Genomic DNA, 27,310 nt, shown 5'->3' on the forward strand with positions numbered 1-27,310 from the left:
GCACTGCCCGTTGGTACTCCGGCGCCTACGTCTCGCCCTTCGTCACCCGCGCCGTCGCAAGAGATGACCGTTGCTGGCGGGCGGAACTCGCACAAGCGGTCGTCAAAGAAACAACGTCCTTCTCTACCTGCACACCCAGCAGCAACCGCTCCAGCGGGCCGGCTGCCTCTCGTCTCTCCAGATTTCTACCACACTCCTCCCCCTTCAACCATACGCACAAATGCATCCGTGTCGGAGTTAGCACAGCTTGTGAAGTCGCAGGCCTACCATGAACAGAAATACTCGCAGTCCAAACTGCGCCTCCAGAAATCGCTGATAGCGAATGGAATCTCGGCGCGGTTGACGAGAACGGGCGACCTGTGTCACAGGATGTTGGTGGACCACTTCAAATCGGATCAGAAGTCGGAGTTTGCCACTCTCTACAATGCGATCCATGATGTGCGCAATTCGTGCGAAGCCAGCCGCCGGTTCGCTATGCTAGAGCCGGAGTTGAACTCTAAGGCTTTCAAGTCCAACGACGATCAGGATATCCATCCGGCTGGCACCTCGTTCCTCCAGCAGCTGCCTGCTCAGGCGCGAGAAACAATCTTGACGTTCATCCAAAGCATTAGATCGAACCCGTCATTCCTCGCTAGTCGGTTGAGTCGCTTGTCCAACTCGGAGCTCGAAGCGCTTTCCCGGTTTCACCATCAACCCAACCCCCAAGAGTCGATTCTCCCACAGCAGGCCTCGAGACGAGGGACCGGATCGGTGAGGGGTCACCCGCAGTTGGGAGCAATGCCGAGTCCGGTCGAACGGCTCCTTGCTTTCCACCGTAACGACCCACTGTATACTCTGCTGCACACCGTCTTTGCCAATTCCACCGGACCCGACTCTCCCGAAGACTCGAGAAAATTGGACATTTGGGCGACCACTTGTGCTAGGTTGATCGCTGAAAACAAGGGAGAGTCGTTTCTGATGTGTGTCATGGATTCGTGGACTGCGATGCGAGAATGGCCGGCCAAGGCGAATCTGGAGATCTGCATCATGGATCTCGTCCAGGAAGGCTCATTTCTTGTGGAACGAGCCGAAGAACAAGCGACCGGTCGGTCATCGGACGTGCGAGGAAAGCACGACCTTCTTGCCGAAGAGTTCTGGACCAAGGCCGAGAGGAGACTCTTTGAGGTATTGGACGATGAACCTGGTGCTGGTGGTATTCCGGAAGGTATATTGGAGCTGGGACATGCGATTCTGGAGAAGATGGAGGATCCAAAAAAACAGCGCCAAGCCGAGATCATGATTGTCGTGAAATGGTTCTTCAACCGCTTTCTGGCGAATGGCGTCGCTTATCCAGAGGTAAATTCCGGGCGCATGTCTCACTGTCGTTAATGCTGCTAACCGGACTGAATCATCAGTATCATGGAATCATGACTGGTCACCATATCAGCGAACATGCCCGACTAAAGATCCTGCGGCCCGTCCTTAAGAAGATGTACAATCACGCTGTCAGTGTGGTCTTTGGCGATTGGTATGATTGATATCTCTCTTGGCAGATATAGCCCTCAACGACTGACCTGTAATAGGAAAACCAATTCTCCCGTAGAGCCTGTGATCAGAACTCACATCGAGAACTTATTGGAGAGATTCCGCTGCCCTCGGCCCATCAATACACCTCCTGTTCTTGTCTCCACCAAGGCTGTTGCATCCCCACCGGAAACATCGGAGGTGCAACCTTTCCTTGTCGTCAGCCCGGCCGACATCATTACTCTCTGTAATGCTATTTATCCTAACTCTCCCACCACGCAGATAGATCCTCGCGATATCCAAAAAAGATTGTCTAGTCGAGCATCTTCCCGGATGCAGGCCAAGTCGCCCGGAGGCTTCGATATCGGCGCAGGATCTGTCCTGAGCGATGGCAGTTCTTCTCTGACTAGCGATACTGCTTCGATAACCGCGCCTCTGTTGGAGCGCGGGAGTTTCCAGGATGATAGACGGTCCTTCATGTCCATCCCGTCGCCTTCACCTTCGTCTTTCAACATGGCCCCACCTTCTTTGGCAGGAACAGAGACCCCCATGACCATCCCCGAGAAATCGGGCGCTGCCGAGGTCAGGTCGGCGGTGGAAGCCATGCGGGGACGACTGGGTTACGATGCTGTCTCTGGGCGTTGTCACCCGTGTGCCGAGAAGTGGGCTGTTATTTACATTTCTCCGGATGGTGAAGAACTGAGCCTACGGATGCGCAAGGAGTGGGAAGACGATGATGAAGACGACGACAACGACGAACATGGTAGTGAGAGCGAAGACGAGCAGCCTACAGAGCTGGACGGACTCGATCGCGACTACGACCAACTGAAGCAGGCCATCCTGAAGCTGGTTGATGAGTATGAGATTCCCGAAGAGGCCAAGAACGAAGGCGAGCCCGAGGCAAGACCCGTTCTGAAGAAGACCTTGAGCACCCCCGCCCCTTCGTCGTCTCCCCCAGATTCTCAGCTGGATCCAAGTAATCCATTCCACCAGAGCAATTTGACTGCCATGTTTGCCAAGAACCAATCTAGACCGCCTGCTCCCGACAGGTCGCGAGGTGTGCCCAAGGACTTGGAAAAGCCGAAGAGACAACAGCCAACTGGACTCCTCGTGACCATGCTCCAGGCTGCATATAGCCAGTGTTACGCCAGGGGAGACTATGTCTCGGCGCAGATGTACTTCCGAGCTGGAATCCAGCTCCGCAAGGTTGCGCCTTCTTTGCAACGAAACGAGTTCGCCCCCCTGCTTCACATCTTCTCTCACTCCGCCCGCCGAGCCATCGACAAGTGGGCGGCAACGATGGACGAATACGAACACTGGTTTGTCTGGGCCGCGCAGGCCAACGAGAGACTTGACTCTTCAATTCAAGATATGATGAAGAAGATCAAGGACCTCCGAGACAAGATGTGGTATGTCACTGATGTTCGCAACTCTGCCGCCTACGATGAGGCCAAGAATGTCGCTCTCGCTCTGAAGAGGATGGCCATGCCGCAACCTGCAAAGCCACCTCCGACGAAGGCTACAAGCCGAGCTACCTTGACGCACCGCATGTCGACAAGCAGTTTCTCTCTCCTCAAGTCGGACACGTTGATCGACATCCTGGCGGCGACCAACGAACATGGTGGTCCAAACAAGCTTAGCGATGAGCAAGCAGTCATGACCTCGGAATACCTGAGCAAGTACTCGGTCGAGAACTTCTGCAAAGGTGAAGAACGTATCCATCGGTTCTGCCTGGAAATCGATAAATGTGTTACCAAACTGGTTGGCGATGGTATACTCGACGGGCCTGTCCTTTGGTCGAGCGAATTGTTCTCGCGTGATGATCGGGAGATGTCCCCTAACCGCCCGAAGGGCGATCTGTACCTTGCCGGAGTGGGCACATTGAGCGTCACAGGTGACGAGGACATCGAGCCGGAGCGCGAAGATGGCCGGAGCAGTCGACGGAGCATAGAGATGTTGAGAAGACCGAGCACAAGCGACCTGTTCGGCAGGAATAATAGGTCTGCAAACCTCGTTGGCTCTCTGCACGATCCTCCGCAAAGCCGTAAAGGGTACACTAGATCGAGCACTGGGCTTATGGATGCGGTGGGCAGACAAGATCTATTTGGGATGCCGAGTCCGGCCCTGCCGTCGGAATCGCACAACACGTTCTGGTCGCCGTTTTCGTCTCATATCACCCACACTGCCACTGCGGGGCGGCCGAAGACGGCGCACTCGCCGACTACCCTACTGAAGACGTCGGAAATGATCACGCAGGAGAAGAAGAAGTTCCTCGCCGAGCTGAAACAGTCGTTGACTGGGCTGCTCCTGAGCGACCTTGGCCTCGAAGTTTTCAGCCGTGGAAGTGAAACTGACGCATGGTTTTCCGGCGGTTTGGGAGACGACTGCATCCTAAGGAAAGAAGAGCAGGAGGAGGCCAAACGGAAAGAAAGGGAGAGGGAGAGGAAGAAGTCCAGTTCTGCGGGTGTGCGCAAGGGATTGTCCAAGAAGAAGAGCACCAAAGCTATGCGCAAGGACAAGGCAGGAGGCACTCTTGAGGCGCTGGGCCTGGGCAAAGATAGGAAGGGCGAACTTGCTGCTCCAGTCGCCACGTTCGAAACAGTTGGTCGCGAAGCATGCTCAGGGGAGGAGAATTCATCGTCCAGCGATGCCACAGCCCGGTCATCCAAGTTCTCGGTGACGAGGAAGGGTGGTCTAATGGCTTTCCCCTACGGCCACGCTTTCCGAAGGCTCCTGCTCAAGTTCTCGACGCACCCCAACCCATTCCAGAAGCTTCATGCTCTGTATGAACTGGAACGCCTGATCGTTGCGTCGCTTTCTCGACATTCGTCGTCTGATAGGCCAACGCTGCCGCCGCTTCCAACCTCGCCTTTCCTTGATGCAATGGGCGATTCCACTTCCCGCGTCTCCTGCGTGCAGCTCTCTCAGCCCACCAATATTGAAGAGGCCATCGCTAATCTCGAGGAGCGTCGGTCGAATGCTACTAACAATGGTGGCGTTAATGGCGCCCGTTGTCCATCGTCGCCGTCTGCTCCTAGCACCGATATGATTGTCGATGTTCTCCAGAGCCTCTTCAGACAGGCTGATATCCGTCCTGCCACTCTGTTCCGCGATCTTCAGTATGTTGCTGCCTTCGTACCTGCGTCTATCCTGGACATGACGGAGGTGGGCAAAGCCTTCTGGGATGCCGGGCTCGCCGCACTGGGACTCAAACAGGATGTCTGCCGCACAATGGTCGAGATTGCAGACGCGATCGTCGCCGGAGACGCCAATGGCAGAGAATCCGAAAATGCTGGCAAAGAAAAGGGCACCGAGAACGCCGACTACCTCCGCTACTCGATGCAGGATGCCGCCAACATGTGGATCATCACCGCTCGGGAAGGAGACCCTACCGCCCAGCGCGAACTGGCCATCTTCTACCTGACCAACCCGTCGCTGCTTCCTAGGACCACAAAGCCTCTGTCCAAGCCGAAGGACACTTTCCGGCCCGACATGATGGTTGCCAAGGGAGAAGACCCCGAGAAGAGGGATCCTGCTACCATGTGTGTTGCATACCACTGGATGGAGCTGTCCGCCCAGGGAGGCGACGAACTGGCGCGTAAATATCTGAGGTCTCAGCGAGAGGAGTGGGCTTGATTCTGTTTTTGTTTTATTTTCTTCCTCATTTCCCCTTCCGTTACTTTCCCCTTTCGCTTTCGTTTTCTTGATTCCTCTCATGTTCAAAAAGTTTAACGGTTTCGGTTAGACTGTGACGGCGTACTATCTGCTTGGTTTGGAACAACATGGACATGATCCCTTTACCACGCATGTTTATCTTCTAGTTGTTTATTTCCGTTTTCTTCTTCCGGGTTGCTTTCGTTCCGGGAGCATTCGCAACCGTTACTTTACTTTGCTTTATATCCAGTGAATTAGGTCCCCTTTACCTTCTTCTTTCTCTTCAGACGAGCAGCATTTTTTTGTTCGGGTTTCACATTATTCGCTCTTGCGAAGGAGTTTGTAATTCTTCAGGGCATTGATTGGAGTTTTTGCATCTCGTTTTTTCGTTTTTTGTTTTTCGTTTTTCCTCGGTGCTTTCATTTCATGTCTTTCATGTCTTACATAGGCCGCCTTTGGCATCATACATTCTGTGATTATCATCCCCCCATTGCATCGTTATTCTTGTTCCTGTTTCTGTTCTCGATACCGTGTGTTTTTTATATAATCGTTGTTTCTGTTTCCTCGGTTCCTGTTTCCTTTCGTGGGAGCAGCTTGTGTGTGTGTGTGTTCACTTTTGCTTCTATTCTAGACTTTCAGGTTTAATACCCCCCCTTTTTTCTTTGATTTCTATCTCATCTCATCTCTCCATACAACTGTGATATCGATCTCAGCACTAGTTTTCATTTATGACCTGTTACGAACCTGTTACGACCACGAAGTTTCTTTACGACTGTTATGAGCTCGATTCTGTTGACACGATGGCTACGATTTCTTTCTCTCTTCTCTCTTCTCTCATAGTAAAGCTGGAGTATTGGATGGCAGTGTGGCAAGGGAATGGACGGTGGAAACCTTCTCTTCTGAACTATACGGGAATCAATACATTCTTTTAGTTGCTCACCCGTGGTCCCTCATCCGCACAAAACCTGAACCCTAGCCCCTAGCCCACCACATTCGGGTAGGGTAGCCTCCATGACGGCCTCCACCTCTCTCATACTCTTAAAAAGTTCCAGTTCCAGTTCCAGCTCCGGCACCTTGCCACGCACCTCCGACCGGAACCACTCACGCCGTCGCTTGCCCGTACGCCATGCTCGGTCCACGCCTACTCGGTGTCCTTCGGGGACCCTCCGTCACCGCCGCCCGCACGCCGTCACTGCTGCTCCGCTCATCAATCCTCTCCGCCACCACTGCCTCCCCGCTCAAGGCCCTCCGTACCACCACCCCACCACAAACCATGGCGGTCCTGAGCACAATCCAGGCTCGTCACGCTTCGCACGCCACCTCCGGCCGCGCCAATAAGGCGAAGGACGGGCCGGGAAAGCGCCTGGGTGCCAAGAAGACCGCTGGTACCTTATCCCCTCCCCCATCCATCCCCCCTCCGTCTGCCCTCCCCGCTGACCCCACCCCCACCATCCAGGCGAAAAAGTCGTAACCGGCATGATAATCTACCGCCAGCGTGGGACAGTGTGGTACGCGGGCGAGAACGCGGGCATGGGGCGGGACCACACGATCTTCGCGATGGCGCCGGGTTTCGTGCGGTACTACAAAGACCCGTTGCATCCCTCACGGCAATTCATCGGGGTCGCGCTCCTCGAATCGCAAGTCCTCCCTCGTCCCCTCAACGCGGCGCGCGTGCGCCGCCTCGGGCGCATAGAAGTCCCGCTGGAGAGGCAAAGGGAAACGGTACCGTTCGGTACACCGCTCAAAAAGAGTGACTCGGAGGCCAAGGATGGGTTCTATGTCTATAGACCCCCGAATTGGAAAATTGGACGCACCATGCCGAAGGTGGAAGTGAAGAATAATAATCCCTTCGCGAGGTGGCAGAAGAAGGGGAAGAGAAACGCGGCGTATAAGAGGCGGAAGGGGATTGCGTAGGCGGGCGGTGATGAGGGAAGGTGGGGGTGGGGGGGATGGGAGGGGGGAAGGGAAGAGAACGGGTGTATTTTTAGAGGGCATTGGAGCAATATACTTGGTGCTGTTCGTTCGTTTGTTCTGGTACAGCTGCTTCTGCAGCACTCTGTGGGTTGCTGATGCTGATTCGGAAGAAAGGAATTGGCATGGAATGGAGTGGCTACTACCGATCATGGTGATATCCGATGTTTGGCGAGGTGTATACAAACAAGGCTTCAGCCAGTCCATCTCAAGGCCAGGGATCGGACTATGCAGCCGTTATTCTCTGGCCTCCCCTTGATCGCCATCACACGACAGTCCAGTCGCCCGCGCGGAACAAGCCCCTCAACTTTCCCGAGCAGTGCAAGATCGGCGTGCACGTTAGTACTCTACGTTACAGCATGACCGCGTCATGGCCGCGGCTTCGGCCACGGGAGGATCGTGGTAACATTGACGTCACACGGCCATAGCAACAGCAACAACCACCACTGCCACGATAAAGCGAAGTGAAGCATCCGGCCAGTCAATGCAAGACTTGACTTGACTTGACTCCCCTCTCCTTCGCCCGTACAGGATATAGATATAACTACCCCCCACAGCAATCCCACCCCCATTCTCATGAGACCACCATCGCGACTCTTCACCAACTTCATCCGCACCGCTACTCCGGTCAGCACCAAACAGCACCAGCAAATCCGGCGCCTCACAACCACCGCCACCATGTCCGCCGACACCCCGCACAACAACGACTCCGACACGAGCGGGCTGCCGGAGGCTCACAAGCGAATCGTGCACCGCAACCGAATGGACCGGCCTCCCTACTCCGCCGCCCCCGGCGGCTCTTCCCCCTTCCCCACCGTCCTCACGGCCTCCTGTTTCTGCTCCACAGTGCAATACTCCCTCTCGCGCTCCTCCCCGCTGGACGCAAAGTTCTGCCACTGCAGTACCTGCCAACGCTTACACGGCGCGCCGTTCCAGTGGGCGGCGATAGTGCACAAGACCGACGTGCTGTTCACGAAAGGCCGCGAGGACCTGGTCTACTACAACCCTGGCGAGAAGAGTAGTGAGTACACGCTGCCGTGTAAAGTCGCCTGTAAACGGTGTAGAACCCCGATCATGGATGAGGGGAGGAATATGCTACTGCTTTTTCCGACGCTTATCAGGTTTGGGGGGGTGGCGGAGAAGAGGAAGTGGTATCCTTCGTAAGTTGGCTGTGGATGGGAACGGGGAAGGGGGCTGATGCGGAAAATAGGTGTCATATTTTTTACGCGCAGAGAGCGGTCGATATAGTCGATGGGCTGCCGAAGTTTGAGAAGCATAAGGATGAGAGCGACTTGATGCCTGAGACGCTGAAGGAACATGATAAAGATGGGACGGGGAGGGAGGAGAAGGCCGAGTTGTGAGTGGGTGGTGTGGGGCGTGGGGTGTGGGGTGTGGGGTTCTGCATAGAGAACGAATCTATCTGTTTATACATGTCAAACGGCGAGTGAGCGAGTGAGATATTGTGAAATTTCATCTGCCAGTAGAGGTGAAAAGTAGATAGGAGGTAAATACGCTGCTCCGGCAGTGGTGGTGCTTGGTGGAGGGGTTTATTCTATTGTAATGGTCCATAAAGCAATGTATCGTATTGTACAGCAGTCTGGAGCATGCTGGTTATGCGCGACAAGCGAGTGACGCTGGCAAGAACGACCGTGGTGGCGAAGGTGCGATGCTACCTCACACTCGTTATGCACACCGGGAACGATTGGAAGTTTGGAACCTCACCCAACCCGCGCGATGGATCAGTGTGTCAGTGTTCAGAATCCAAATGCAAAGACGAAGAGGTTCAGCTCCATAGATGTTCAGACTGGTGCGGTGGTGGAGATGTTTTTTCTATGCGGGCTTTCACGATGGGGTTCTCCTACTAGCACATACTGCTGTGAGGAAGAGGAGTGTTCATATTCCGTTTTAGTGATAAAGATCTAGATCCAGATCCAGGGGGTAATATGGTGATGGTGTTGATGGGATACGGTATGGTAGGTACGGTACAGAACGAGTGATGGAAGACGGTACAAAAAATACTATGGCCAGAAGCACTGTAGACCACCGCTTGAGAAAGTAGAGACTTGATGGACGGTGGCCCACAAAAACACAGACTATGATAGTATAACTCGATACCTACCGCAAACGGACGTCCATCAACGGTCGGTACTCTAATACCGGTAGGAGATGAAGAACGGTATACGGTATATAGTAGACACGCAGATTACCCCGGAAAAAAAACGGAAGGAGCTTGAGCCGTACGAGATACGCAGTTACTACATGTAGGTAGTGCGTAAGAACCTTATTGACTGAGTACGGTGCATGTTCTAGCAATGAAGTTATGAAGTTAAAGGTCCATGAGCTTTGAAGTGTTTATGTAGTCGGAAGGACGTAATCTAACACCCAGATCATCAAGTACCTACTTTGGATAGTTGTCCCTGGAAGCTATCCCGAAGTTTAAGTAACCATAAAATTTGAACTCGGAAGCGACTTCTGCCGTTCACCAGTACTATACGTAAGTATTTCGTTGCATGCGTCTGAAAGAGCGGTGAACAAAAGGCCTTTTCAAATACCAGCAGTGCAGTGCAGTGCAGTTCCATCTTCCGTTCCTCACAGCAGCCGTCGGAACACAAACCCTTCGTCCCCCGCCCCTCGTCCCTCGCTGATCCCCTCACAGAGTCGTAGCACTCACGATCTCACGATAAGCTTTGCTTATACTCCACTCTCGAAATCCACTCCCGGCTGCATATATGCCGATCGCCGCAGGCTCCTAGAATCTCCCCTAGAATCTGGTCGATGAGTCTTCTCAGTCCTCAGTCCTCAGTTCTCCGTTCTCAGTTCTCAGTTCTCAGTTCTCCGTTCTCAGTTCTCAGTTCTCCGTTCTCAGTTCTCAGTTCTCAGTTCTCCGTTCTCCGTTCTCCGTTCTCCGGCTTCGCCGTGGATCTATCGTTCACATATATAGGGGCTCGCATATCTACTGTAGTTATATACACGTGCTGGCGCTTAAGCCTTAAGGAAGGTGCATTCTGTAGTTATGTTGTCTGTATGTATCTATCCCCACCGCGCGCTACCCGGGAGCCTTGGTGTATGTAGTAGTGCTATCACGGTGCAGTAGGACTAGGACCGTGGGTTAGAGTAGAGTACATTTACTAGTTTTCTTCCAGATATTTAGGGGGGCAGGGGAGACAGATGGGAGAGAGCAAGGAGACGGTTCGAGCTGAAGGTGGAGCTGAAACGTGAGATGAAGGCGGTGGAAGCATGCACAAGTACTTACAAAGGTAGGCATGGGCGCGAGGATGGGATGGGGAAATCGGAATTGGGAGAGTTTCGGGGAAAGTATTTGACATAAGTAAGGACGATGTTAATCATGTTATCGCCGAGTGACGTAATATGGAGCTCCTACCACCCCATATGTACACTCGGGATTTCGGTTGGTTGTCTGGCGCGCGGGTAGGGGGAAAAAGTTAAAACTCAGTTCGCGCTCCACGGGTGGAAAAGGTATTGGAGAGAGCGCGACTTCGAGGAGAGGAGAGTACGGTTCGATATCTGCCAGATTCCGAGTCACTTGGGCCACGCCCCATATGCGCTGCAGACGCATCGTCGACGACGGATGAGCGCGGGTAGTATCTGCTTAATGTACGTCGGTACACGCCATCGCGAGTTCACGAAAGATGAAGCAATGAGACGGAAGCGGCGGCAGCCGTTGCGCTGTTCAGCTGTTCCGTGATTCTGCAATACCACGCATGTATGTAGGAGGCAGACGAATGTAAGATATAGAGTGTCTATGAGTCGTGAACCCTGGTGCCGGTGCCGGCGCTCAATGCCCAATGCCCATATCCATATCCATGCCGTGGAGGTGAATTTAAAGTTGTCTGAGCTGCTGCAGGCGTAGGTACCTACATAACTAATCATATCAACGGGTCAGCATGCTTTCTTCGGACACGAGCTCGGGCATGCGTTGGAGATATACAAAGCTGACCTGCGTATCTCTCCTGAGTCCTGGCTGCCGCGTTTTCCCACGGGGTGGCATTTGCGGGAGTGGCCCCCCCTCCCCGCCCCCTCCTCATGTTGCCGTAGGCCTAAGCTCGATCAGTCACTCGGTAGTTAAACTCCACTTATTCGGTTTGGTTTATTTTTTGCCGTTGCGATTTTCTTTGTTTTCTTTTTTTTTTTTCTTCTTTCGTTTTTCGGGGGGGGGGGGGGGGGGGGTTTTTCGTTTTTCGTTTTTCTTCTTTTTTTTCCTAGCGAGCGAGGAAATCTCCGACCGATGACGATGCACAGCACAGCACACGGACAAGCAGGCAGGCTGGGTGCAGGGACTGTTTCAGCGGAGTCTTCTCTTCTGTCTCCACCTATCATGGCCCAGCGGTGGGTGTCGTCTCCTTTCCTTCCGTAGGGACGACGTTGAGAAAGGACCGTTGATTCGGCTGACGTCGTGGTGTGTGTGACGGCTGTGCTCGTACCTGCATCGTAAGTGCGATTTCTTTTCCCTTTGTCACCACCCTGGTATCTCCCGATAGCTGCTGGGACTACTTAGCCAGTAGTATGGTAAAGCACCTACGCGGCGGCGGCGGCGAGTTGCTGGCTCATACATACGGTACATGCTGGTGCCGGTTCTCACCCGCCTCTTTCCTTCTGTTGCCCCTTCTTCATCTTTACTCGCGCCGGAAACGCAATCTCCCATGGCTGCTCTTGGGTGCTGCGAGTGGTGATGCGATGGAGCGGTGGTGGTGTAGATAGACTTCTGCTAGCAACGGTCCCACCACCAAGAGGGCAGGAATGACGGCGTTCTGGGCAGGTCGTGGCTGTCTTGTCTCTCGGCAGGTGGGTCTACCGTGAAGCGACGGTTGCAATGCTGGGGCCAGAACGATCCAGCGAGTGCACCGTCGAATTGGAAAGGGGTGACCACGGCGATGGGTGGCATAGTGGGGGAGGGTCTTTGTCGGAGTTGCCGGCGGTGATTGGCTGGCAGGATACCTAGCACGCACATCCCCCTGCAGAGCGATGCTCGTCTGCAGATGCGAGGAAACGATGGCGCGGGATATCGAACACGCCAAGTTAAAGAATTCCTTCTGTGAGATTTGGGCACGGGTGGTGGTGGTTGCGATGCTTGAACGTGCTAGCTAGATATCGACATTCAACATTCGACCTCTTTCGGTGTGGCGGCTTGTCACTCACTCCGCTGGCGCACAATGCAACGCCGGTTCGTCCGAAACTGCTCGTCCGTTGTTGCTACTTCTTCTCGTCTTCTCCCCCTTCCCCCACAACATCCTTTGTTTTACTCTTCATCCTCACCGATCAAACCTCACTCTCGTTTCGACTTCGCTGCACATCCACCACATCTCCCCCACCACATTCTTTGACCATCTGTCACTCTTTTTGATCTTTGCGCTGCTCAAATCACAACAGAAGAGTAGTTTCAATCGTTACGCTCAAACACCACTACAAGGAAAAAGAAGATAAACATGGTTTCCATCAAGCTCATCGTCGCTGTGGCTACAGTCTTCGCTGCTGGTGTGTTCGCTCACGACGGACACCACCACATGCACCGCCGTGGTGTCATCAACAAGAGGTATGCTTATGGCCAGAACGATACCATTACCACCGGCATTGTTGGCACTGGTACCGTCGGCCACTTGGAGCCCGTGGTTACGCAGACCACCTACATGGCATCCACCACTTCGTGTGTGACGGTAACCTACACTCTTGGTGACGGTCGTGCCATCACCAAGACGATTACGAAGACGATCGAGGTGCCTACCACCGCCTACGAAACACACTACTATTCCACCGCCCCCGTCGACCCAACTGCGTCTGAGACGACCACCATCTACCACTACATGCCGTCAGCTGCCCCCGAGCAGACCGATGAGCAGGACCGGGAGACGATCACCTCGACTACCACTCGCAAGGTCACTGTTCCGGTGTACCACACCGACACCGAGTACCAGACCAATGGCCCCGTCGCCCAGCCGTCTATCGCTCCCGTCGAGTACTCCGAGCACCCCACCACCACCAAGACTGTGACCGCTACTGCTGTGTCGACGGAAGTCGTTGTATGTGAAACCCGAGCAATTCCTCTTTGTGATCTGATACTAACACATCACAGCATGTCACTATGACCATTGCGCCTCCCGCTCCTATCTACCCTGTTGTCAGCTCGAGCTCTATCCCTAGCTTCAGCTCCAGCTCTCTGCCGGTTGTGCATCTCCCTCCCTACGCCAACTACACCATGCACACCACGGTCAAGAGCGGTAACCCGACCACCTTCAAGCTGTACACCACCGACAAGGCCGCCCCCGTCGGCCCCACCGGAACCGGACTGGTTGGCTGCTCCACGGGTCAGACGACGACCATCACGCAGTCGGTTGTCACTACCGTTGCTGGCCCTACTTCCGTCGAGACTGTCTACCAGTACTACTAGAACGATTCCTGCGGTGGTTGTTTCGGTAAGGGTGGATCTCATGCGATCACTCGGCGTTAGCACCTCATCCTTCTAGTTTTCTTGTTCAAGTTTTTTTTCTGTTTTGTCGGCAGCTTGAGGGGAAATAAACCTTTGTAACTGTGTGTTGTGTTCTTTCTTTTCTTTTCTTCTTCTTTCATTCATTCTTTCATTCTTTTGCTTCTGTGTATCTACTTCGGGATCTAGGGGAACGATGTGATGCGAACCGCACGGACGGCCGAAACGGAATTAAGTGTTTAGTGTTGCCAAAGTGTGTACGTTTAACGTGTGCTGTGTGCTGTGCTGTACGAGGTGCTTCGATAGGAATCATCTGATTGGAGAACATCTACATACTATGCTTGCTCTACTATGAGTGTTGGGTTCTGTGTGAACGAGGGTGGTTGGGTGTGAATGGGAGCTACGGTACCGGTATGGTGCTTCTGTGAATGGTCCGTCGACCTGGGGGGTTTCATATCACACATACACCGGTGAAATAAAGATATCTCGATGATCTGGTTTCTAAATGGTGCCGATAGGTATCTTCTCCAGGACCTTTTCGGGATAAGAAATGGTGGGCAGGCTTAGCTTCATGCTTCCCCAGGCCTGGCTACCTACTCCACGGTGAAACAAAGATCTCTCGATGATCTGGTTTCCAAATGGCGCTGATACCGGTATCTTCTCCAGAACCTTTTCGGCATAAGCTGTGGTGGGCAAGCTGAGCTTCATTCTTCCCAAGGCCTGACTACGTACTCAGACTCTAACGTATTTCCTAGTCAAGATTACTTCTTAGCGGTGGGACAAAGGCTACCACATCTTCTCCAGGAAATTTCAGAGACAGGTATCATACATGGCGGCGAGTGAGTTGAACCACATTCTCCAAAGGTTGAGCGGCATCCACGATGTACTGGGTATTTTCTCAGCGGCGGGACAAAGGGCGTGAACCTCATGATCTGTCTCCCTTCATGCGTCCATATTCTCCACGGCCTTCCGTGGCTAGGAAACTACCGGAGCAAGTTGAACAGCCTGTGATTGACGCTTGAGGTATAAAACATAGCGCTGTCCGCGATGCCAGGGCTGGCGCCGAACCTATGCGAGGCAATCGTGCTCGCTGGCTCCTTGATCCTGCTCACCTGGGCCAAGGGAGTGCCCGTGTTTTGCACGTGGTTTAACAACGAGCATCCCGATCGCTGCGAATGCCTAAGAGACGCTGTGTGTCACCAAGAATTGTGGAACTCACGGGGGCGGGGAGGGTGGTGGGAACGAGGGAAGAGGGTTGGGGAGTTGATGGGTTGATGGGTTGAGGACTGAACTGGGACTCGACGAGGCGTTGCTTTAACCTCAGACCAAGCGATGCTGAGGAATACACAAGTAGAGTACCTAGATCCAAGTGGGGTAGTTCATATGTTTATCTTAGCATTAACTTACGCGAGGGGCCGGTGAGAACTGTGACTTGAGCTTTATCTTTTTTTCGCCTAGAGTCTACCCAGAGTAACGCAGTGACGTTGAGGTAGAGTGCGGCAGATGACTCGAGGAGATTCTTTCGAAAGGGTTCTGTGCTGTAGCCACCTGCTTGCCTGTGTCAGCCAGCTGCTCTACTCTACCTACCATCCCGGTCAGTCGTGGTAGCCTCTAGTCTCACCGACGTCAATATCACGAACCCCTCCGCGCTGTAACAAACCGCCCTCCCACCATAGACCGCCCATCCCACCATCCCGCCATCCCCCCACAACTTCGCTCCCAATCCCACCCGACCTCCGCACAACTCCACAGCACATTTGCACGCCCATCCGAAGCTTCACCAAGACCTTACGCAAACCCATGTCCTCTCCCAGTCCCGACCTTCCAGCGGCGGCAGATGCAGATGCAGTGACTTGCCCCCCTCCCCCTCCACCGTCCCACCACCCCGCCGAGTAACACCTAACTGACCCCCGCAGATCCGCAGCAAACGCTTAGCCCGTCTCCAAGCCCTGCAGCAGCAGCAACAGCAGCAGCGACCATCCGCAGAACCGAGCCATCCACCGCCAGACGCGCCCGACGAAGCTTCAAAGTCGGCCACGACGCAGCAGCAGCACCGTCCGGAATCGCGACTTCTCGCCCCCACCACAACAAATCCCGAGGTTGCGTCTCCATCGCTCAAGCGCGCGGCGTCCCCCACGGCAGCTCCGCAGACCATCAGGATCGCGCCGGCGGCGGCGAGTGCTGGCCCGTTGAAGCAGCTACTGGCACCGGAGGGCGGCCTCACACAGCAGGAAGCCTGGGAGGATCAGAAACTCGGGCAGATTTTTAAGGTTGCGCTAAGGGTATGTGCTCCCCATCCTATACGTGATGTGGACACGTTGCGTTCGGGTGGGTGGGTGGGGGTGCTGATGGAGGGGTTGAGCTACAGTCGAGCCCGAGAACTACTTCCGGGGGTTATTTGATTCTGGATGATTTATGCAGAGACCTGCAGGACGAGGTCGAGCCGGGGAAGGGTAAGTGGAAGGAATGAGATCCTGCATGTCGTGTGCTCGCTCATTGATGTGCTCCTGTTCCAGTTCCCCACCTCTCGGTGTCGATCCTCGACCAATTGATCCTGAGCATTTGCGGCAAGAACGTGGTGCCGTTGAATCATCTGATCGGATCGTGGAAGCGAGCGATGGATATCCAGCGCAAGACTCCAGCGAGCAGGTTGGACGCGGAAAAGATTGGGATCCTGAAGGAGGTTAGGCGCATGTGCTCCAACTATGCGCTCTACTGCATCACGATGCCGGATATGTTTGGGTGGGTGGTCTTTGTGACGGGACACGGTGCGAGACCTTGCTGATTCGCGTATAGCGGCAATCAGCCCCCCGTACGGTTGGACCAGCGGTTGATCACCGACCCGGAAGACGACCAGGGACTACCGCAGGACATCTTACTGGAGTGGGTGTCGAAACTTGACGAGGAGCCGGAGCTGTTGGGTAAATTCGAGGAAGCCTTCGTACTCATGAGCACAACACTAGCAGACATGAGTATGTGCGACGACTATAAAGTATACATCTCTGCGCTCAACCGAATAGCACATATCAAGCCGCTGGCGGACATCTTCACCGGCCTACCTGAATTCTTGTCTGAGACGGAACCACAGGACATGGAGACGACGATGGTGCTGGGCCCGTTCTTCCGGATCTCGCCACTGCAGGCCGAGGTATCCAGGCAATACTTTTCCAATGGCAAGGCGAAGGCAGCAGTCACCATTCGGGACACCACAAATGCCCTACGCATGGCCTCGAAATCGCTGCAGGAGGAGCTTGCGCAGATTGTGACGGCACTGTGCAAGGCTTCTGATCGGTCGCGCGGACGGGTGCTCGACTTCTTCGCCGCAGTCATCAATTCAAACAGGAAACGTGCTGCACTTCACGTTGACCACACTACGGTTAGCTCGGACGGGTTCATGGTCAACATCTCGGCGGTGTTGACCCGTCTGTGTGAGCCGTTCATGGACTCGACATATTCCAAGATCGATAGGATCGATGTGGACTACTTCCGTCGTAACCCAAGGCTAGAAATCGGCGAGGAGACAAAGCTGAATGCCGACGATCAATCCTCGAAGAAGTTTTACTCTGAGGTCGTAGAGGGAAAGGATAGTTTCATCACCGAGATCTTCTTCCTCACCGTCGCGGGGCTCTACTATGGCTTGGGTACGACGGAGTCTGAGCACGACGGACTTGCTAGGGATATTCCCGAGATGGAGAGGCACCTGGCAAGAATTCAAGAGGACCGGCAGAGATATATTGGGGTATGCTATTACTGATACATCATGTATCACCCCACACTGGAAGGCAGAGACTAACCGTGACGATAGACTCCCGCTTTGGCAGTTCTCGACCGGAACATTGCCAAGATCAAGGACCGGATAGATGGCGCCATTGCATACAGATTCGCTCTCGAGGTGGTCCTGTGGGATCGCACCATACAAGCTTCGGTACTGCTGTTTATGAGGTATCAAATGGTTTGGCTGCTCAGACTTGTTGATCCACACCATCAGTACCCGAATAAGCTCATCACGTATGTCGTTCCCCCACCATCCGATGCCCGTGGCGAACTGACCAATGTGACAGATTGCCACTGCCCGACCCTCCGGCGCATGTTTTCAACCATCTACCAGAATATATGGTCGAGTCCGTTGGTAACATCGTCAGCTTCGTCAGCGTGTACACGCCCGAGGTTCTGATCTCAACACAGTTGACGGAGCTCCTGGTTTTTTCCGTGACTTTCCTGCGGTCATCGAAATACATCATGAAGGCCACACTCAAGTCGAAGCTCGTGGAAATAATATTTTACGGCACTCGACCGGGTGGCCCGTCTCGCAGCGGTAATGGATATTTGGGAGAACTGGTCCATGGGAACAAGTTCATCCTGCAGCATCTGATGCATGCGCTGATGAACTTTTACATTGGTTTGCCCCTTCCCCTACCTATCCGACTGATGGAGGCTAACAACAACACAGAGATCGAGAAGCATTACTACGAAAAGTTCAACGTGCGCTATCACATCTCCAAGATCATCCAGCAGCTCTGGCCCAACCAGCAGTACCGGGACAAGCTCGAGCAAGAGAGCGAACACAACGTGGACTTCTTTGTCCGCTTCGTGGCCCTGTTGCTGAACGACGTGACATACGTCCTGGACAATGCTCTCGCCGCACTCATCGACATCCGCAAGTACCAAGATGAGCTCGAAAGCAGTGCGGCTAGCTTCCTTACTGAAGAGCAAAAGTCCGACAAAGAAAAAGCTCTGGCCAAAGCAGAGCGCGACGCACAATCATACATGCAGTTTGGCAACGAAACCGTAATAATGCTCAACCTCTTTACGTCCGCCATCGGCGATTCCTTTGTACAGCCCGAAATCGTCTCTCGCCTCGCTGGCATGCTCGACTACAACCTCGAAGCCCTCGTTGGGCCAAAGTGCAACAACCTCCGCGTCCGCAACCCCGATAAATACCGTTTCAACCCCAAGGCGCTTCTCGGCGAAATCACAGGTGTATACATAAACCTCTCCTCCAAGCCTCCGTTCATCGAAGCCATCGCGCGCGACGGCCGCTCCTACAAGCCGCAAACCTTCGAGCTCGCCATCTCGGTACTGCAGAAACACCACCTCCGCAGTAACGAGGACATCGCGGTCCTTGCCAAACTTGCGCAGGAGGTGGAGATCGTCAAGGCGCGCGAGGACAAGGACGAACTGGAGCTGGGCGATGTACCAGACGAGTTTATGGATCCGCTCATGTTCACGCTCATGGAGGATCCTGTCATCCTCCCTACGAGCAGAACGAGCATCGATCGACAGACTATCAAGTCGCATCTGCTCTCTGATGCTACAGACCCGTTTAATCGTGCCCCGCTGAAGATTGAGGATGTTGTGCCTGGTATGTTAACTTCCTTCCTTCCTTCTTTCCTTGGAGAAAAAAAAAGAAGGGTGTGGGATAAATGGCTGACTGACTGACTGCTGGAAAAGATACGGAGCTGAAGGGAAAGATCGATGCGTGGGTTTCTGAGCGCCGGGCGGCGGTGAAGGCTCAGAAGGTGGCGGCAGAGAGCGGAGCAATGGAGATAGATGGTTGATTTTTCTTTCTTTCTTCTTTTTAATTTTATTTTTGCTTTCCTTTTCCTTTTCCTTTCCCATTGTTCGATCGTTCGATCGTTCTACCTATCCTTTTCGAGTGGGCAGCCGTGTTCGTGTTTTGGCATGGTTGCGTGTAAGGCTTTGTACCTGTGTATGTACAAACGTGTTGCCGTGGAGGCAGTTATTCATGGAGGTAACTCATGGCCCAGTACAGTAGGTAAGTAGGTGGATGAATACCTACTCTACTCTACTCTACATACTGCAGATTGATGGTACTGTGTTTCTGTGCTCCCTTCAACTTCAACTTCAACTTCTTTAACTTTAGCTTCAGCTTCATCAATAAAAGTAAAAGTCTCCAGGTAGAACAGGTAGAAGTAAAATAGCATTATAACCCCTCCCCCCTCCTCCTCCGTATCTCCTCCATATCATCATCATCCCTCCTCATCATCCTCCCAGCGTTGTACATATCCACCGCTCCCCTCACCTCCCAAATCATCACGTACATGGGCACTCAAAATCAAAATCAGAATTCAATGATAGAGTTTGTAGAAACTGGAAAACGGCGAAGAAAAAAAAAGGGAATGAAATGCTACAAGCTACATAGAGTAAAGAGGTATAAAGGGAATAACACAAGAGCAACATACAAAGCAACATACAAGCAAAGCAACACAAGCAATACAAAAGCAACAAGTAAAGCAAGACAGCGCAAGACAGTAAAAGCAAAAGCGTGTGATGTGTGTGTGTTAAAATAAAAAAAAGAGAGAGAGAGAAAAAGAAGCAAGCAGATTCACGTCACTTTCAGCCCCTCCCCTTCTTCTTCTTCTTCTTCTTCTTCTTCTTCTTCCGTGGCAAAAAGCACATGTGAAACCACTTCAATCATTGTAGCGATACCCGTCCCTCCATTCTCTGTCCGCCCCCTCCCCTATACCGCTCCCACAACCGTCGACAAGTAGGAAACAAACACTAGACACGCAGCACACACACACACACGCACACACACAACACAAACTAGGAACACACAACACGGACACACGAGGCAGCAGATGATAGACTAAAAAACAACACAGGTATATTCGGACTTCGCGCGTTTGCCATTCCTTTCGGTCTTCTTCGCTCCTTTACAAGATGCTGCACGGCTTCTTGACCTTGGCCTTCTTTTGCATTAACGCGCAGCGGGTGGCGTGCTCAAACACCTCACGAACACCCTCGTTGGTCTTGGCGGAACACTCGAGGTATCGCTCGGCCCTGATGACCTTCTTGACGGCATCACCCTGTACACAGGATTAGACATCATGTACACGTACGAAGCAGGAAGCATGCAGGACATACCTCGTTCTCGGTGACGGGCTTCTGCGACGTCTTTGCGAGCTCCTGGATGGTCTTCTGGTCGTTCCGCAGATCCTTCTTGCAGCCGACCAAGATGATGGGCAGACCGTGGCAGAAGTGAAGCACCTCAGAGATCCACTATATCGAATGAATTAGTTGCTGATCCCCCAAACCGATGCTTATCCTGAAAGCGCGTACCTTCTCCTGGACGTTCTCGAGCGAATCTGGCGAGTCGATCGCGAAGCAGATCAGGATGACGTGCGAATCGGGGTACGAGAGAGGTCGGAGACGATCGTAATCCTCCTGGCCAGCGGTATCCCACAAGGCCAGCTCGACGTGCTTGCCATCGACCTCGACATCGGCGACGTAATTCTCGAAAACGGTAGGAACGTAGACCTAAAACACACACGCGTTCCGTCAATTTTTCTGTTCGTCCATACCACGTGTCGCGGACCGGTTCGGGTGTTTGCTCCGGAAAGTTGAGAATCTACCTCAGGGAAGGTTCCTTTCGAAAACACGCTATTGATCCAAACCGTTAGCAACCAAGGCAAGGGAACGAGACTGGAACCGAGGGAGAAAAAAATTGGAAGATTCCTTACATGAGCAAACAGGTCTTTCCGCAGGCTCCGTCACCGACAATAACCAACTTGCGTCTGATTTCGGCCATTGCTGCTGTAAGGATGGACGAGCTGTGATTAGCGAGGGCGCAAGATAACGAGGCGCGAAGCGAAGTGAGAGATTGTGGCGAAAGAGGAGGATAGAGAGAGAGAACGAGAGACAAGAGGAGAGGAAGAGCGGGTGGTGTAGGAAAGAGGTAGTTAGGTAAACGGCAAGTGGTAGATGGCAGCCGAAACACTTGTGGTTGTTGGTTGTGGTTGCTGTGGTGGTGGTAGTGGTGGTGGTGGTTGGGATGGAGTTGGTGTTAAGGGGCTGAAGGTATTGTTTATCGGGGGAGGGGGGATGGGGCTGGGGCTGGGTTGTGGAACAGAGCTCTCTCGAAGCGGCCACAGCTTCCAAAGCTGGGAGAGCTCCATCTCTCTCCACGATAGTGTCTTTCTCATATGCTCTCTCTCTCTCTCTCTCTCTCTCTCTCTCTCACCAATACTCCATCTCTCTGTCCGACTGTTTCCTTCCGACAGCTCTCCGGAGTGGGGGGTTCAAATATGACTTACCAATGAGTGTTTATCTCTTGATCAGGGGTGTGTTGAGCGAGCGAAGGTCGGGGAGCGCGAGTCGAAGGGAAGAAACGCGATTTGCGGTCGGTCTGTGGTATCGGGGAAGATGTCAGTTGTGTGTGAGGAAGCGGGTTTGGTGGTTGATGGGGATTATGAATTTGAAGATGGAGGTTGGGTGGTAGTGGTAGCGGGAGACGGGGTAGTAGCAGCAAGCAAGTAAGGTAGTAAAGGGGAGGGAAGGTCCGGGGTGGCGGTGGAGGGGGATGGGGGGGATACTCAAGACGTACGTATTGATTATGGGGGGTGGTGGTTGTGGTGAGTGTGGGAGTTGGTGGTTGGGATGGTGTTGCAGTAAGGTAGAGAGGTAAAGTAAGGTAGCAGAAGCAGTAGCGTCAGGCAGGGCGTCAGTTCGGAGGTGAGTGAGAGGAAGAGGAGGAGGAAGAAGGAAGGGAGTGGTCTTTGGGGGTGGTTGGCTTAGTCGGTGGCTGCCTTTGCTTGCTTGACTACATACAAAAGTGACAGTGCCCGACCCAGCACCCGCTCGGGGCTTGGCCCAACAGCAACCACCACCACTCACCACCACTCACCACCACCACCACTTTCAATTGCACGCATCTGCGTGCGCGGATGAGATTGGGATGGTTTCGTGCTTCAATTGTTCGCAGTAATTTCAAATCAATTCTCTATTTAAATAAATAACAGATAGTTGCGTAAAAAGACAAAAGAAAAGGGGAATTTCGCTGTGTATGATTCATGATTCACAATTCCCCACGCCCTCGCCGTGCAGTCGCCCGCCCGCGATTATTCCCCCGTCATTGCTGCATCGCTGCATCGGTCGGTCGGTCGGTCGGTCACTTCCCGCCGTACCGTATAGATACCGTATCTACCGCATCTATCGTGAATTGGAGTGCTGGTGCTGATGCTGGTACTGGGAGACGACGGTATCGAATCCGGCGGATCATAATCACCGTAGTTACGGTCTGGTATGCCTATTGCTGCCCAATGCCCTCCCATGATCTATCCCCCCCAAAACGAGGCGACATCATCCATCACCGTTTAGTAATCCCCGTGCCTCGAGCCTTGAAAGGCCCGCCCTCCCATCCACCCCCAACGAACGAAACCCGGACCAGCTCCAAACGCATCCCGTCCGTTGCCCATCCATCCATCCACCCATCCATCCATCCCATCGTTCCTTCCCCCCTCCCTCCCATCCATCCCCCTCCCCTTGCGGTAGATAGTGGTAACCCTTCCCCTGCTCGATGACGCGCAATCATAAAACCCGCGAACAAACCAGTCCAAACCAGTCCAAAAGCTGCCCCAAACGTGCACCCACCCCCCAGAAACACGAGAAAATGAGAAACGAGGGAAATGGAAAATGGAAGAGAAAAAACGCGACGCGTCTGTCCTCCTATCTATCTTTCTGCCTGCGAAGTTGTCACGGATCCGAAACCAAAAAACAAAACAGTACCCATTATGTATCGGACCACTTCCCCCCCAAGCCCCAAGCCGGCCGCCCGGCTGTAAGCGCCTCATCCCGAAAGCTTAGCTTAGCTTACCACTTACCAGCCTTCTTCCCTTCCCTTCCCTTCCCCTTCCCTTCCCTTGCGCGCCCGCCCAGTCCAGCTGGGCAAGCCATCCTACCTATCGCTGCAAGACCAGTGGGCGCGCGGGCAGTGGGCAGTGGATAGACGGATGCGTGGATGGATGCGTGTATGGATGCGTGGGTAGGTGGAAGGAAGGAAGAACCCGCATCATGTCATGCATGCGTGCGCAGGCAGGCAGGCAGGCAGAGTCAAGGCTGAGTGAGGTGAGTGATAGATGGGGAGTGCCCAGGCAACAGCCTACCTCCATATCTACCTGCTATGTACTCTACATATCATACCGTACCCTTTCCTTCCTTCCTTCCTTCCTTCATCGCTCGATCCAATCCAATCATACCGTATCTCTAGTATCTACATATCATCATCCATGGCATGGAAACTGGACATGTGAACTGAACCGAACCGAACTGATTGATATGCATGTTCCCAATTCGCATCCCCATCCCGTCCCGTCCACCATATCATTACATGGAGTACATACCTAGATACCGTATCCACAGCCATGAGCGAAGCCGCAAATCCAGTGCCAAAAATAACAAAAAAAAACCAACCCCCAGCGTTTGCAAGAAGAAAAGACATAATCAAGATCCCAATGACAATGACAGCTCAACGGTTACATGTGTATGTACCACTACCGCGCCGGACTCTTATCGGGCGCATTCATTCTCAGCTCTTGACAGATCTCAAAGCACTCTGCAAGCAGAGACGCGACGCGACCTTGGCCCTCCGGGATGTCGTTCCCTACCATAAACTTGCCATCCACCTTCATGTTCTCGATCGATGAGAGCTATAGATATAAGCCAAGCGTCAATACGAGTACATATACGAAAAAAAAAACGGATGGATGACTCGACAACAACAGCAACAACAACCGCCTGGATGGTTTGGTTCACCTTCATGCTGTAGGGGTACAGATCCCGTGGATCCGCAATCCCGAATTTCTGCACTTCTTTGAGACAGCGCTGGACGGTTTGAAGTTGGTTAAAGATCGGGGTCAAGGCTTCGCTCACGGGCTGATATCGATCGGGTTAGCATCCCGTCCTCTCCTCGATGTTGATATCATGTCTTACCTCGCTAGAAATCAACAGAGTATAGATATGTGCATACGACCGACGTAGCAGATACAGTATTATCTGCGAATCACCATAATCAATATCGAGCTCATTCGGGAAGGAATACACCGCAGCCTCACACTCTGTCCCTCTTCCGGCGAGGACCCGTCTTCGGCGACAAACTTGCCGTCAACACGGCCGTCGTCGTACTGCATCAGCTTGATCATAAACTCGTAGAGATCCGTCTCTCGCAGCGACCACGCCTGAGTAAGCTCAAACTTCTCAAGCTTGTGCTTAACCTTGTGGAGGGTATCGGAATAGTGTAGCAGTCCCGGGGCGATGACGCCTTGCCTGTACTCCAATCAGCTCCTGGGGCCATCCATCACCACCACCAACCGAAACCCATCATACCGGCTCAATGCCTCCTCAGCCATGGCATAGCACCGATCCATCACGAGTTGCACCTGTTTCTGCCCCTTCTCCGGGACCGCCCCATCGTCGCCAACAAACTTCCCAGCGATTTTGGTCGCGTCGATCTGCTGGATCTGGTCGAGATAGCCTTTAATTTCCGACTCGGAGAACTACACGGGGTGGGGTGGGGTGGGTTAGCTATGTACCGACCGACCAGCGGGCCATGCTCCCAACCAACCAACCACGAACCTACCTTCTTCTTCGCCTCGGCGGCCTTGATGCAGCGCCGCAGACTCACGAGCCGCTCGTGCACGCCATACAACGTGGGTGATATCAGGTTCAGCTTGTCCTGGAGGTCCTGGAGAACGGCTTCGCACTCCTCCACCTTCGCCGCCATCAGTACGTTGACCCGCAGGTCGTGTGTGGATCCATTGTTCTGAATCGCTTCTTTGAACCCGCGAAGCGTATCGTGCACCGGGGAGATGTCTTTGTTCGAGAAGTTGCTCGACTCCGTAAGGTGAACTAAAAGCCTCTTTGTGAGGTGTAAGTGGGAGATGTCGATGACGTGTGGTCGGAAAGGGGGGAGGGTTGCGTGGTAACCTTTATTACAACGCTGGGTGCGTATCTGTGATTCCGGTGGTGGTCTGTAAGTATAGGGTGAGGAGGGTTCGGACATGAGAGGATTCGTACGTAGCCGGAGGGTCGAGGTTCCTCCCGATCGTGAGAAACAACAATGAGATCAGTAGGAAACAGTTATCGAGCAGGCGCTCAGCTATAGGCGGAGGTCAGTGATGTCCGAAAGGGAAAGGTTTAATGAGGGCCATGAGGTTGAGCAAGGAGGAAGAAGTACCATCCAACTGTTCGGAGCTCTTCTCGTTTCCGCTATCCAAAGCTCCAAATTGACTCTCGACAGCTCCGTGTAGTTCACAAAGTGTATCGTAATTAACTAGCACATTTGCGGAGCGAATGTAGGTGGTGCGATCTTCCTTCAGGACAATCAGGCCATCAAGGAAGTCCCGGAGGCGCTGGGTGATGGGCGTAGTCTCGGCCATCTTTGAGGAATTTGAGGTTGATGGTGGGGGGTGACCTATGTGTAGTGGTAGTATGTAGCGCAGCGAGCGACAGCGGAGTTGCCTCCAAAAGTTCCGTCATCGATTCTTCCAGGTTGTCACGGTACTATGTTCTAGCGCATAAGATAAGGCGGTAGCGTGCATCTTATCACCCATGGCGCCACCAGCTCATCGGATTATGGCGGTGCGGCTGATGCTGTGGTGTGGTGTGGCGCCCGATATCTCGGCTGGGGTTGTGACCTATCAGCCGCACCCACAAACCACCGCGCCAGCAGTCTTAACTTTGTGCGTGATTCTCGACACACCATTCTGAACTGGCCAATTTCACGATCAGCTCCCCCCCGCGACAATCAACCGAACCGAAACGCCCCGACTTTACGACCCGACCAGCATCGTACAGGTGAGCCATCTCTCCCCTCGAGAAAACACTGCTTCATCGCATCGCAAAAAAAAAGAACAATAATCTGACGAACGAATCCGAGCGATACAGCTACTCCCCACACAATGTCGTCGACTGCCGAGCTTGCAACCTCCTACGCCGCGCTCATCCTTGCGGATGACGGCATCGATATCACAGTTCGTCGCCCCGTCGCAAACCCCCGCGCTACACCGCTCGGAGGAGGAGAGGAGGAATTTGGAAACAGCAACTGACGAGTGATTCGTCGTACAGGCCGACAAGATCACCAACCTTATCAAGGCTGCCAACGTCGATGTTGAGCCCATCTGGGCTTCGCTCTTCGCCAAGGCCCTCGAGGGTAAGGACGTCAAGGACCTGCTCATGAACGTCGGTTCCGGAGGTGGTGCCCCCGCTGTCGGAGGTGGTGCTCCTTCGGGAGGTGCCGCTGCCGCCGGTGGTGCTGCTGAGGCCGTTGAGGAGAAGAAGGAGGGTACGTTCGAGATCAACCCCCGCTACAGCAATACACTCGCCCAGGAATCAGGTGCTGACAGAAGGAAACAGAGAAAGACGAGGAGGAGTCCGACGAGGACATGGGTTTCGGTCTGTTCGACTAAGCGGATTTCAATTACAAATAAAATCCTTGTCATGGTTTCGAAACTCCGGCGATGTGGGTGCTTTCTGGGTTAGAAAATGGCGTTCATGTTCTCTTCGATGCTGGACGGATAGCAAATGCGAATGTCTGGTGCACCAACTTTGTTCCAACAGTGATACCGTAATGCTTTTCCCGTGATCTGCCGCCTTGAGTACTCTGGATAGAACAGCTGAATTCAACTGTGCAACCTCCTTTGCCCAGCATCCATTGCCCGACCATGAGCCCGTAAAGTCTGCAGCGTAACGTCCACGTGCCCAACCTGATGGTCAATATATCATCACAGATCTCCCTTCGTACCTGCTCTGCATCCATACATCCACCTGCAGTTTCAGTCCAAGAATTGAGCCCTACGCACCCCTAGACCAATGGGCCACCCCCCTCCGCGCCGGGCCCAGTGGCAGCGGCAGCTGCAACTTTAAAGACATCGCCTAACCCAAACACGCTAGACTGAGCCCTTTCTCTATGGTGGGGCAGACCTTAGCTTGGCGCAAATCTTCCAC

At 53.4% G+C, this 27,310-nt stretch overlaps 9 protein-coding genes across 9 annotated transcripts; 7 read left to right on the top strand and 2 right to left on the bottom strand.

Moving 5' to 3' along the window:
* Window positions 1–63: 63 nt before the first annotated feature.
* BZA05DRAFT_335494 (uncharacterized protein) lies at window positions 64–5,139 on the top strand (the record flags this gene model as incomplete). Its single annotated transcript, XM_051480770.1, has 3 exons — window positions 64–1,335; window positions 1,395–1,507; window positions 1,563–5,139. 3 exons carry the CDS (start codon window positions 64–66, stop codon window positions 5,137–5,139), a joined length of 4,962 nt encoding a protein of 1,653 aa, XP_051340906.1.
* A 1,291-nt stretch (window positions 5,140–6,430) lies between these two features.
* BZA05DRAFT_417728 (ribosomal L27 protein-domain-containing protein) lies at window positions 6,431–7,071 on the top strand (the record flags this gene model as incomplete). Its single annotated transcript, XM_051485472.1, has 2 exons — window positions 6,431–6,542; window positions 6,614–7,071. The coding sequence occupies 2 exons, from the start codon at window positions 6,431–6,433 to the stop codon at window positions 7,069–7,071; spliced, it is 570 nt and encodes a 189-aa protein (XP_051340907.1).
* Window positions 7,072–7,442: 371 nt separating this feature from the next.
* BZA05DRAFT_468008 (Mss4-like protein) lies at window positions 7,443–9,393 on the top strand (the record flags this gene model as incomplete). The annotated part of the gene is made up of 5 exons (XM_051487833.1): window positions 7,443–8,288; window positions 8,339–8,485; window positions 8,722–8,789; window positions 9,064–9,105; window positions 9,320–9,393. Exons 1-5 carry the CDS (start codon window positions 7,705–7,707, stop codon window positions 9,391–9,393), a joined length of 915 nt encoding a protein of 304 aa, XP_051340908.1. The 5' UTR covers window positions 7,443–7,704.
* A 2,985-nt stretch (window positions 9,394–12,378) lies between these two features.
* BZA05DRAFT_473013 (uncharacterized protein) lies at window positions 12,379–13,890 on the top strand. The gene is made up of 2 exons (XM_051488039.1): window positions 12,379–13,163; window positions 13,217–13,890. The coding sequence occupies exons 1-2, from the start codon at window positions 12,573–12,575 to the stop codon at window positions 13,529–13,531; spliced, it is 906 nt and encodes a 301-aa protein (XP_051340909.1). The 5' UTR covers window positions 12,379–12,572; the 3' UTR covers window positions 13,532–13,890.
* A 1,088-nt stretch (window positions 13,891–14,978) lies between these two features.
* On the top strand, window positions 14,979–19,235 carry BZA05DRAFT_371743 (ubiquitin elongating factor core-domain-containing protein). Its single transcript, XM_051481688.1, has 9 exons — window positions 14,979–15,415; window positions 15,484–15,849; window positions 15,936–16,020; window positions 16,084–16,309; window positions 16,364–17,306; window positions 17,373–17,575; window positions 17,629–17,966; window positions 18,018–18,929; window positions 19,019–19,235. Exons 1-9 carry the CDS (start codon window positions 15,368–15,370, stop codon window positions 19,123–19,125), a joined length of 3,228 nt encoding a protein of 1,075 aa, XP_051340910.1. The 5' UTR covers window positions 14,979–15,367; the 3' UTR covers window positions 19,126–19,235.
* An 826-nt stretch (window positions 19,236–20,061) lies between these two features.
* BZA05DRAFT_264683 (P-loop containing nucleoside triphosphate hydrolase protein) lies at window positions 20,062–21,372 on the bottom strand. Its single transcript, XM_051480170.1, has 5 exons — window positions 21,052–21,372; window positions 20,944–20,971; window positions 20,651–20,848; window positions 20,456–20,590; window positions 20,062–20,397 (listed from the first exon to the last, which is right to left on the bottom strand). The coding sequence occupies exons 1-5, from the start codon at window positions 21,117–21,119 to the stop codon at window positions 20,245–20,247; spliced, it is 582 nt and encodes a 193-aa protein (XP_051340911.1). The 5' UTR covers window positions 21,120–21,372; the 3' UTR covers window positions 20,062–20,244.
* A 1,476-nt stretch (window positions 21,373–22,848) lies between these two features.
* Window positions 22,849–23,812, top strand: BZA05DRAFT_264934 (uncharacterized protein). Its single transcript, XM_051480171.1, has 2 exons — window positions 22,849–23,258; window positions 23,282–23,812. Exons 1-2 carry the CDS (start codon window positions 22,887–22,889, stop codon window positions 23,711–23,713), a joined length of 804 nt encoding a protein of 267 aa, XP_051340912.1. The 5' UTR covers window positions 22,849–22,886; the 3' UTR covers window positions 23,714–23,812.
* A 47-nt stretch (window positions 23,813–23,859) lies between these two features.
* Window positions 23,860–25,743, bottom strand: BZA05DRAFT_335573 (uncharacterized protein; the record flags this gene model as incomplete). Its single annotated transcript, XM_051480773.1, has 9 exons — window positions 23,860–24,015; window positions 24,122–24,241; window positions 24,299–24,361; window positions 24,421–24,631; window positions 24,692–24,861; window positions 24,945–25,223; window positions 25,292–25,316; window positions 25,382–25,463; window positions 25,542–25,743. The coding sequence occupies 9 exons, from the start codon at window positions 25,741–25,743 to the stop codon at window positions 23,860–23,862; spliced, it is 1,308 nt and encodes a 435-aa protein (XP_051340913.1).
* A 299-nt stretch (window positions 25,744–26,042) lies between these two features.
* Window positions 26,043–27,058, top strand: BZA05DRAFT_394147 (60S acidic ribosomal protein P1). Its single transcript, XM_051483298.1, has 3 exons — window positions 26,043–26,337; window positions 26,432–26,648; window positions 26,720–27,058. Exons 1-3 carry the CDS (start codon window positions 26,266–26,268, stop codon window positions 26,770–26,772), a joined length of 342 nt encoding a protein of 113 aa, XP_051340914.1. The 5' UTR covers window positions 26,043–26,265; the 3' UTR covers window positions 26,773–27,058.
* The last annotated feature ends 252 nt before the right edge of the window (window positions 27,059–27,310 follow it).

This window comes from Tricharina praecox, assembly GCF_024521635.1.
Source record: "Tricharina praecox strain CBS 144465 chromosome Unknown BZA05scaffold_8, whole genome shotgun sequence".
In the NCBI taxonomy this organism is placed as follows: Eukaryota; Fungi; Ascomycota; class Pezizomycetes; order Pezizales; family Pyronemataceae; genus Tricharina; species Tricharina praecox.

Excerpts from the sequence above, each read along its gene's own strand:
- BZA05DRAFT_264683 (XM_051480170.1), bottom strand. The coding sequence starts at position 21,119 with ATGGCCGAAATCAGACGCAAGTTGGTTATTGTCGGTGACGGAGCCTGC. Across the intron at positions 20,849-20,943 it reads CGAAAGGAACCTTCCCTGAG|GTCTACGTTCCTACCGTTTT; the intron begins GTAGATTCTCAA and ends TGTGTGTTTTAG. Across the intron at positions 20,591-20,650 it reads TCGAGAACGTCCAGGAGAAG|TGGATCTCTGAGGTGCTTCA; the intron begins GTACGCGCTTTC and ends CATTCGATATAG.
- BZA05DRAFT_473013 (XM_051488039.1), top strand. The coding sequence starts at position 12,573 with ATGGTTTCCATCAAGCTCATCGTCGCTGTGGCTACAGTCTTCGCTGCT. Across the intron at positions 13,164-13,216 it reads CTGTGTCGACGGAAGTCGTT|CATGTCACTATGACCATTGC; the intron begins GTATGTGAAACC and ends AACACATCACAG.
- BZA05DRAFT_371743 (XM_051481688.1), top strand. The coding sequence starts at position 15,368 with ATGTCCTCTCCCAGTCCCGACCTTCCAGCGGCGGCAGATGCAGATGCA. Across the intron at positions 15,416-15,483 it reads CGGCGGCAGATGCAGATGCA|ATCCGCAGCAAACGCTTAGC; the intron begins GTGACTTGCCCC and ends TGACCCCCGCAG. Across the intron at positions 17,576-17,628 it reads TACCCGAATAAGCTCATCAC|ATTGCCACTGCCCGACCCTC; the intron begins GTATGTCGTTCC and ends CCAATGTGACAG.
- BZA05DRAFT_264934 (XM_051480171.1), top strand. The coding sequence starts at position 22,887 with ATGACGCGCAATCATAAAACCCGCGAACAAACCAGTCCAAACCAGTCC.
- BZA05DRAFT_394147 (XM_051483298.1), top strand. The coding sequence starts at position 26,266 with ATGTCGTCGACTGCCGAGCTTGCAACCTCCTACGCCGCGCTCATCCTT. Across the intron at positions 26,338-26,431 it reads ATGACGGCATCGATATCACA|GCCGACAAGATCACCAACCT; the intron begins GTTCGTCGCCCC and ends TTCGTCGTACAG. Across the intron at positions 26,649-26,719 it reads CGTTGAGGAGAAGAAGGAGG|AGAAAGACGAGGAGGAGTCC; the intron begins GTACGTTCGAGA and ends AGAAGGAAACAG.